The 10167-nt window shown below is 40.5% G+C and overlaps 1 protein-coding gene across 1 annotated transcript; it reads left to right on the top strand.

Moving 5' to 3' along the window:
• Window positions 1-3046: 3046 nt before the first annotated feature.
• On the top strand, window positions 3047-9793 carry LOC128261113 (dynein axonemal intermediate chain 7 homolog). The gene is made up of 13 exons (XM_052994593.1): window positions 3047-3078; window positions 3187-3275; window positions 4021-4463; window positions 4516-4672; window positions 5024-5110; window positions 5220-5419; window positions 5742-6101; window positions 6524-6680; window positions 6738-7579; window positions 8053-8389; window positions 8871-8989; window positions 9050-9125; window positions 9178-9793. Exons 1-13 carry the CDS (start codon window positions 3076-3078, stop codon window positions 9791-9793), a joined length of 3486 nt encoding a protein of 1161 aa, XP_052850553.1. The 5' UTR covers window positions 3047-3075.
• The last annotated feature ends 374 nt before the right edge of the window (window positions 9794-10167 follow it).

The following is a 10167-nucleotide window of genomic DNA, read 5'->3' as shown; positions in this document are numbered from 1 at the left end:
TTTTACGCAACATTACCATTTTAAACTGAACTTTGGAGGACTTTTGGCATAGTTGCTTTCATAAACGTTTAAAAATTCCTTTCTTTTTTTCTGATTCTTAGTGTAAATTCACTCAGACAAAATAGGACAAATTTTGTAAAGGAATTTATTGCATTAAATTATAACCTAGTCAAAATCAGTAATATTTTCCAAACGGCCCTGATAAAATTAGGTACATAAAAATATTTATTAAGTACTGAATACATTTGAATACAATATACAAAAGCAAAGGTAAATAAATAAATTGTAATAAATTCGTTTTCGAATTCCTTGACTTGCTATGAAAGTGAATTACCAACAAGAACATTTGACTAAAAGCTAATTTGCAACTGTGATGCTGCTTGCAAAACCATTTCGTATTCAAGAATCCCTTTCACGCCCGAGAAAAAGAAGAAAACGAACAAGAAAATTGAGTTGAACAAAGGCAACTCCGAGTGCAGCTTCCGCATGAAGTGCAGTTTCATTTCCAGCTTCTGTGCGACTCAAAAACACGGAGCATTAACCGTTCGCCATTCACCAATTTTGTCAGATTGCAAAGTTCACTCGAGCGTGCCGCATTCAGGATTCAGAGCCACGAGATGGAAAGGAGGCACCGAGATGGTGATGGTGATGGTGATTGCGACGGAGATGAAGGATGGAGATGCGTATTCTAAGGCCCTCTTTTTGTTTTATTTTTTTTTTCTTTATCGCTTTTGTTGCAGTTTGTCGCCTGTCGACTGTGGCAACTTGCAGCCCTTCAGCTCGACGATCTGTCAACGTCAACGGTGCGTATGATAAATTTGTATTGTGCAACTGCCATGAATCCCACCATAACACCATTCCACCCGCCATTTGACATTTCACATTTCCCATTTGCCATTCGCCGTTTGCCATTCGCCATTTGCCATTCGCCATCTGCCTTTTTCCATTTTCCACTTGGCCACTGCAAGTTGCCAACCAATTTAAACTAATTACCCCCGGAGTCTCCTATAAGTATATATTGTCATGCCAACCGCAGTGGCCCCACAATCTGTATTATTTACACAAAAATTATATCGCATTATAAGCACCAGCACCTAATCAAGCCGGAGGATTTGTTCGAGTGGCCGAAGCCGAAGCCGCAGCCGAGGAACAGGATTACAAGCCATGTCCTCTGGCTGCCCAATGCTCTCACGGGGCAGCTGCAATAAATAACTACGAAGGTGAAGAAAAAAATTAAGTAGATATAAAACTAGAAATATAAATATAAAGACAGAGTGAACGAAAGAAAGGCAACAGAAAATTGAGCAGAAATCAAGGAAAAGAGTGGACAGAAAGAGCACTTAGTGTAGTTCAACTTGAATGGAGAGGTTTTAATGTCCTGTGATAAGGGTTTTCCAGAAATCATTTTAATAAGTTTATCCCAGCTTAGTAGAACATAAATAAAGGAATTTATTTAAATACAAATATCTTGCGTATGCTAGGTCAAAAAAGGATTTATAGTTGATTATTATATGTCTTATTCGTTTTATTATCAGCATTCGTTTGTTTATTAATAAAAAAAATGAAGAGAATTTTTAAGGCAACATCCTAATTAAAATTCAAGTACTAATGGATTGGATTGGATCAGCTTATCAATATTATTATCTTAATCAATCTACGGAGAATAATATTTTCAATAAAAAATTGATTTTTATAGCTCTATTGTTAGGGTATGACAGCTCTAAAATAAATTTAGTTAAAGCCACATTTTTCTAATAATTATCAGCATTCGTTTGCATATTAACTAAATAATTGAAGTGGAACTTATGGAGCAACTTCTTTGTTTGAATTTAAAATATTATTGTATGATTTATCCATATCCAATGAGCTACATTTAATTTATTCTTTGAATTCACCAATACTCTTTTAGCAATATCCCATGAATCTTAATTTCTCTAATTGAAAACCGCTAAATAACCCTTTTGGTAAGGGTATGAGAGCCCAATGATTGAGTGGCCTGGACTTGGTGCCCTGCACCTGCTATTAATTTGATAAGCCAATGGTGGGCCGCAATTAGCCAGGAAACCAGAAGGAACTCGAGCTGCCTGGGCTGAAATTTAAATAGGCTGGTAATTAAGCGACGTTGTCACCTTGACACCTAGGGGACAGGGGCGAAAAACGTTTAAAAAATAGAAGGAAAAACACCCTGATTTTCACCCCAACGGAAATCCAAGACAAGGACTCGCATGGGGAAAACTTTGGCAGAAAATGAAAAAAAAAACATTAAATGAGAGGACGAGGGCGATGGAAAGTTGTGCAAAGTTCAATTCGAAAACGGGGTAACGCTTGCGGCAATTAACTCGATAATAATGGACAGTCCTGTCGTGGGAAATCAAAAAAGTGCTCCAAATTATTGTCAGCCAAAGTAAGATATTTAATTGGCCTCTCTGGAGGATATTCAATTTCCGTTGCCATCGATAGTGTCATTGAGATTATTTTAATTATTTTATTGCATTTATTACTGCCTGCGGCATTGATTAATTGTTATAACTTATATACTTACCACATTCGCTTATAAATACTAATAGCTTATTAATCAAAATTCCCCCGATTTCGTATTTAATATGACACAACCGATTTATCGATATTCGTTCCGGTGACTTTCTAGACGAAGCTGTCGCAACTCCCCAAAGTCTCCGAAGCATCGCTGTCTTCTCATCTCAGGATGCGGAATCCCCAAACCCCCTTCCATCCAATCCCATCCAATCCTTGTATCCTGGGGGAATCAACCGTGTCACCTGGCATTTTTGTCCCCCCCCCCCCAAAGAATAGTTTCCTGCCACGCGCAACCTGACGGGGGATTTTCGGTAAACATTTTTGGCCAACGGAGCTAAGCTCCCATTGAATATTTAATTAGGCAAATTATGGCGTGGCCAGAAAGGATTGCTTACCGGCCACCAAAGTTGCCCAGGCAGCTAACAAAAAAGAAACAACAACAAAAACACAAACACCGAGCTCCCTGTTGCCAGGAGTCATGTTGGATCAATAGCAACGTGGCGAAGGCTCCATTTGGATGGGTGAACTGAACGGGATAAGATGGTAAGATGGCCACGGGTCAAACGCTTAGTTTAGCCCCCTTCAAAATGCTAATTATCATAATGATTATGACCATGATGATGATGATGATGCAAATTTCATGAACAACAGCCGCCGAAAAAGAAGCTCTCGAAGAAGGAGAAGGCCCGTCTGGAGGCCGAGCAGGCCGAGCTCATGCGGATTGAAATGGAAAAGGAGAAGTGAGTCCCAAGAATCCATACCAAAACACGTTTTTATTTCAAGTGTATTACTCTATAAATAAGTAGGAATTCAAATAAGTCTTTCGGAAAGAGGAAAATTTGGCACAGAACTGTTTTGTTAAATTTTGAGAATTTTCTTATAGCTTGTTTAAAAAGCTTATTAGCTTCTTGTCAAACATTTTTAAGCAGTTTTGGTAAAATTTATTTCTAAGCTATTTTAATTAACAAATATTCAAGCTTTTAGTTAGAAATAACGGTCTATTCTCGTCTAATACTGATAAATTTGATAAATGGCAATATATTTCTTAAAATTTTAATTTGATGGACTTTACTTGGACTTTTGTACTCGAAAACCATGACTTTTGAGCATCAGTTTTGAAAACAGACCATTAAAAGAAATTTAAAGGTATTTCCAGGAAGGTTCCAAATGTATTTCAATAAATTTTCTTTTCATTTCACAGAATTTACCGCCTCAGATTATTAATAGCACATTTCTTAAAATTCAAGGTTCATGAACTTTTTGCATACTTAATCATTGAAATCCTTTTGTTTTGTTCTCGAAAAACAATGCTTTTTGGCATCAATTTTTTTTAAGAGACTTACAGATTTTATAATAAATAAATAAATAAATTGCTATTGCTTTGAGGACAAATAGTTTTTTCAGTTCGCTCTTTAAAATTTTGACTCTTGGGCAACAACTTTAGAATGCTTTTCTTTCACTATCGAAAACCTCAATCCTTTGCAGACTCAAGAAGCTGGAGGAGGCCCGTCAGCGCAAGAAGCTGGAGATGGAGCAGGCGAAGCACCGGCAGCAGCAGGAGGTGGCCGAGAACCGGCTGCGGCGGTCGCAGCTGAAGGACAGCATGCTCTTCTTCGACGCCGTGCGCACGGCCATCGAGGCCATCAAGGATGGGGAGCGGCACGAGCGGGACTGGGAGAAGTTCATGCGGTGCAACGGCCTGCCGAATGCGGCCAGTCCGAGTGACCTACGCAAGTATATCCACCAGTGGCACACGGACATAGCTCGGCGGCACTTGGAGTCCCGCAACTGGCTGCTGCGCACCGACGAGCGCACCCTGCTGACCCAGGATGCCCAGGTGCCGGATCTGACCAGGATTTCGCTGCGCCAGCAACAGGGTCGACTGGGCGATGTCTACTCCCAGAGAATTCAGGAGGTTCTGGGGGTAGGTTCCACTCTCTCTTTTTAATAAACTATTCCAAATATCTATAAACATGGCAGATCCTCATGAGCTGGATGAAATGCTGCCGTTCAAGCAAAAATCGGCCCTCATTGCCGCCGATCTGGTGAAGCTAAAGACCGAGATGCGGGTGTTCCTCAGGCAACATCTGGATGAGTTCACCTACAAGACCATGTCACACATTGAAAGGGATATGGAGTAAGTATCTCTATTATCTTTAAATAAATCTTTTAATTCAAAAGCCTCAGAAAATATGTATTAAGTACTTTTATAAGGCCACAAACAAGAAACGAAAACACAAAATCTGCTTTTAATAACATCTTCAATTATATTTCAATTTTTATAATAAATCTGAAAACCACATTTGTGTTTTTTCTGAAACGTGTTCACATTTTCCTGTATAGCTAAAAGCGACTTCTTATTTTATTCAGTGGTTATAGTATTTTGTTTTTGTATTTATTACATGAAGATCATTTATAATGATTTAAAGTCATGAAATGACTTATATAAGTTCAATAATAAACATAAATCAATTAAACTTTTATGCAGAATCGATAGGCCAGGTGTGTCGAAACACATCTACACCTCGGATGTGTTCCAGAGTTTTGTCTGGACCTTCTCCAAAGATGCTCAAATGTAAGCCAATACAGTATTTTCTATATATCTATATATTTATATATATCTATATATATTTAGCTATTTATCTATGTATTTGAAACCTATGTATTTTGAAACTATTTCCCAGAGCCCTCAATCCAAAAGCCCGAATTGGCGAGCAGTCCGCGCACAATGAGATCGACTTTCCAACCATCGAAATGCAAATCTCACTGCCACCCACGGTTTATTTGCAGAGCTCAGCTTTGCGGGGTCTCAGGTTGAATTATGATCACTTTAGTGACTATTGCAGCAGTTTTTGCTTGAAACATGCACGGTCTGCAAATGCTAGTAAGTTATATTTGTTTAAAAAATCATCTTTAAGTAACCAACTTCTTCCTTTATTTCACAACCTTAGTAATATATGTAATTTTTTGAGCATTACTTTTTTTATGATAATGAAGTAGTCATCATAAATTGATAATAAAAAGTGATTTACCTGGCTTGGCTTTTTTTAATTTAAATGTATATTGTTATAAAGTATAGTAATTCATCACATTTCTGGTAAAAAATATTTCCTATAGTTTAATATTTTTGTAAATTTTTAAAACGAAAATTAAATAGGCCCATATAAAGCATAAAATGCAATCTAAATTCGATGCCTTGCCTGCAGATATCCTGCGGCAGACAAAGCGGGAGTGGCGCAAGCGGAAGGAGATCCTGCAGGCGATGCTCGACGAGTGCGGCCGGGAGATTCCCCTGTCGGAGCTGGAGCAGCTCACCCAGGACCAGCACTCGGCCAGCTCGCAGCCTCCGAGGGAGCGCACCTACGACGTGGACAAGCTGTATGCCGAGTACGAGGACGAGCTGAGCAAGGCCCATCGACGGGCCATCGGACCGGAGGCCTACGGCATGCTGGAGACGGACGTCAATCTGCGCAAGTACCGCATCATTGGCGGCGTCTACTGCATCGACTTCCTCGAAACTCCGCAGCAGGACAAGCAGCTAAATGCAAGATCCTTCATTCGCACCAGTTGAGTATCAATTAATTATACAACTTCGGCATACATTTTGAATAAGCATTAGCTCCATGTTCCAGTTTTGGCAAAGTTCCAAAAAAAAATTTTATTAGAGACTTTTTTTGTTTTTGCCAAAAGTCCAAACCTTGATTTTTTTAGATATCATTATTTTGGGCATTTAAATGAAATTAATGGTCATATAATGGAATGCCATAACTTCGTGGAAGTATCTGTAAAACTTTGTAATTAATTGGCATTAAAATCTGGACAATTTTAATTTTTGTCCCATTTTTTGCAAAAGTAATTGATCTAACCCCTTTTAAAAACTGCGAAATTTGGACAGAACAAATGTTTTGAAAAGAATAATGAGAGTGAATGGATTAGATCATTATCTTAACAAAATAGTCGGTTTTTCTGTCTCATTGACTACTTCCAGTCACTTCGGCCAACAGTTTGGTGCACAAGGAGTACTACCAGACCTACAAGCCACCACCTCCAGTTCTGCCCGGAGTGCGACGATTGCCCGAGGAGATTGAAGCTGAAATGCGATGGATTGAGGCGGCGCTGGACAAACTGGCATTGGTCACTCTGCAGTAAGTACGGTCACTCCTCAAAATATATAGTTTAGTTATTAAAAATAACCATAACAGATTACCGGACTCGGTGATTTGGTTCGAGCCACCAGTGGCCTGTCGCTGGGAAACGAATGTGGAGACCTTGGAAATGGAGCTGGCCGATGGCATGAAGCCGGAGTCGAAGAAATCACCCATTGAGGCCGATGCGGAGGCGGATGCCACGGGTGCGGTGACCGGAACGGCGGCTGAAACCACGGCCACGCCCACCGAGGCCACGCCCCTCTCCACGCACGCCCAACCCAGTCCCCTGAAGAGTTCACCCCGCTGTCCGGCGCGTCTGCGTTCCCAGAAATCGGACATTCCCGGAGAATCACGGCTTCAGGTACTCCGGGAAATAAACGATTTCGATCTGCGGGCCATTCCCAGCGATGTGGATTTGTATGGCCTGGTCAAGGACTTTGTGGTACCGCGTTTGCCCCAGGGATTCTGCGTTCGCCTGGAACAATCGACGCCGATCATGTCCACGGGTCTGCGACACCGGAAAGTGATGTTTTTGGCCCGACAAACCCACATCCGATTGGGTCAGCAGGGCAAGGAACAAACAGACGATCAACTGGCGATACCGAAGGAGCTTCAGAAGCTGCGGTCCAACAAAACGGGTCTGGGAGCCGAGTTTTTGGACACCGAGGAGCCAGCCGAAATGTTTCCTCCCCTGTGCTTCGACAAGCTTCTCAAGTTCCGGCAGCTGGCACCACGATCTGGGCCACCGGCCCACCTCCAGGGCTACCTATTCTCCCAGCTAATCGAGGACATGGATCGACTGTGGCGACTGCAACTGCCAAGGGATCAGCAGGAGGAGCTCATCCAGCAGATATCCGAGCAGCTTTCGCCGACTGGCTCGCGGGCGAGTGAGCCGGGTAAGATATATCTGCCTAAAACTACACTAGCAAGAAAAACGTGGTATTCTTTAAATATTTTGCGCTTTCATCTAGAAGAAAAAATGTTCTAAAGAGAACAAAAATTAACTGAATTTTAAGGTACTTTGACCTAAAATGAAGCTTAAAGAATTGATTGCCTTAATTTTGGGTCATTTTTGGCAATAGGATTTGGCCTTAGTTTTGGACAACTTAAGACCTAAAGTCAAAAAATATTTATATTAAAACTAAATTGAAGGAAACAATTGCCTTAAAATTTGTCCTAAGCGTTACCTAAGAAGTCCTTATTTTCTTTGCTCAAATTTTCCACAGACCGCAGATTTCAAAAAATATTTGCCAATTTTTTGGCAACTATAACCTAAATTACTTATTCTTGGCATTTTGTTTTCAATGTTCCATTTTTGTCTTAGTTCAATAGATATTTCTTTGAGGGTTCTATTTTTGTTTACTTCCAGCTGAGAAAGATTGCAGACAGGTGGAAAACGATGAGGATCTGGCGGAGAATTTGCAGCCACTTAGTCAGGAGCTAGTAGATGTGCTGCAACCCGCCGCGGCAGCAGCCGCATTCGCCTACTATACGGGTATCTCCTTTGTCCGGGACTCACAGCTCCCGCCGGAACCCGAACCGGAGGCCACAGCCAAACGCTCCAACAGCATGGACAGCAGCGAGGACGACGACGATGATGTGGACAGCCTGGTGGAGCTCCTCGAAGGAGGAGCCTCCACGGCGGGAAATACGCTGCACGACCTGCTGGGTCCTCCCAGTAAAAGTGACAACAGTGACAGCGAAAGGTAATCACAGATCGATGGATCTGGGTTTTATGTTATAAATATATTTAATATATATATATATATATATATTTAAATAACACATAAAGAAGGATCAAAGCGATAGGTACTCACAGATCTGGGTTCTATTTAATAAATGGGGGGATTTGGTAAATTAAGCACACCAAAAAACAAAAACTGAAATTTCTTTTTTAAAAAGTGTGTCTTGAAAATAAACTACAGACTGTATTAAAGTATAAGTTTTAATTCAATACTAAATAATATAATCCTTATACTTTTAGTTTTATTTCTAAGCCGAAGAGTCAAAAACTGTTATATACGTCGTTTTTGGAAGCCACATAAGTTTTAGTGAGAAATTTTGAATACAGAATAGTTTAAAATTCAATAGTTTGTTTCTATGACAATTTTTTTGGGTGTAGAATCTGCATAAAAATTCTTCCACATTATTTATTTATATTATTCCTTTTTAAACCTCAATATATAGCAAACAGAAAATGAGTAATGCGGCAGCAATAACTCAGGGCAAATGGAGCACTCGCGATGTTCACGATACCAAGTTTAATGAGGACAAGCTCTCAATTCAATTCCGAACGGGAAGATTGGGTAAGAAAATCATAGCACAAAATCAAAAAATGAAATAAACCAAAAACCTACCGAATACAGGTATTTTTGGATTCGCTTTGAATAAATACAGCAATATGCCCTATCAAACTTGGGACCTTCGGCCAGATATGAAAAAGTTGGTAGGTTTATAATGAAAGTATGCCAATGTTAACATTTCAATTTCCTAGTCCTGGCACCATCATCTTCAGTTTTACGGCCTCGCTGATCAGTTTGGATATGACCATCACCGAATCGGGCTATACAGTCAACAATTTTCAGGGTGGCAGCACTCAGGGCATTACCGATATGATTGGGAAGACATTATCGCTGGCGGAGCTCAAGGCCACTCTGATCCTGTCCGCAGTGGATATTTTTCCAGACGAGGACGCCTTCTGCTACACGGAGGGATCCTGCGAGAAGAACTACGTGATGGAGATGCACTGCTATGCGTGCTTGTCCACTTTGGCCCAGTCGCATAACTTCAGTTGGTCGCGTTGGAACCTTTTGGCTGGTTCCCGAACTGCCGTCCTGCTCGTTCGTGAACTAATCGAGGGCAAGAAGGTGCCGTACTACTCCACTTTGCTGGTCACCCCGCTCAAGACCTCGATCATCGACTGCACAGAGGTGTCGGCCAGTTTCAATGCCGTGGGCATTGCCGGAATGGAGTACTACGCCGATCTGTATCAGCTGTCGCAGGCCCATGCGCAACCAGGAAGTTTGGAGAAACAGCGGACCATGAGTCCCGTTCTGAGGGACAATATAGCCAAGATTTTGATGGCCATTCGACCGCTCAGTTTGTGTTGATAACAAAAAAAAAAAACAAATCTCTTGGTAACGTACCTTAAATCATCAAAACCTAAACTACATGTGACCATAATTTAATTAATTTTAATTTTAAACATAATTGAACATATATATATATATATATCGATAACCCATCTTAAAACATCAAATCAAGATAAAATAATAAAAATAAAATACTTTTGAGTGCATTTTCAAATGGTTTAATAGTCATAAGTTTCCTTTTACCCAACTTTGTTAATGTTGGCATACAAAAGCTTTTTAATTTAATGTTTGGTCAAATATTCTATGCATAAGATACATAATGCAGAGCCATATCGATAATTCAGCTTTTTATCCACTTAGGAATAGCGCTTTGCCACAAAGGCATCATCAAT

The sequence above is a fragment of the Drosophila gunungcola genome, assembly GCF_025200985.1.
Source record: "Drosophila gunungcola strain Sukarami chromosome X unlocalized genomic scaffold, Dgunungcola_SK_2 000056F, whole genome shotgun sequence".
Classification (NCBI taxonomy): domain Eukaryota; kingdom Metazoa; phylum Arthropoda; class Insecta; order Diptera; family Drosophilidae; genus Drosophila; species Drosophila gunungcola.
Note: the sequence above shows the minus strand (reverse complement) of the source record. Positions and strands in the feature narration are given on the sequence as shown.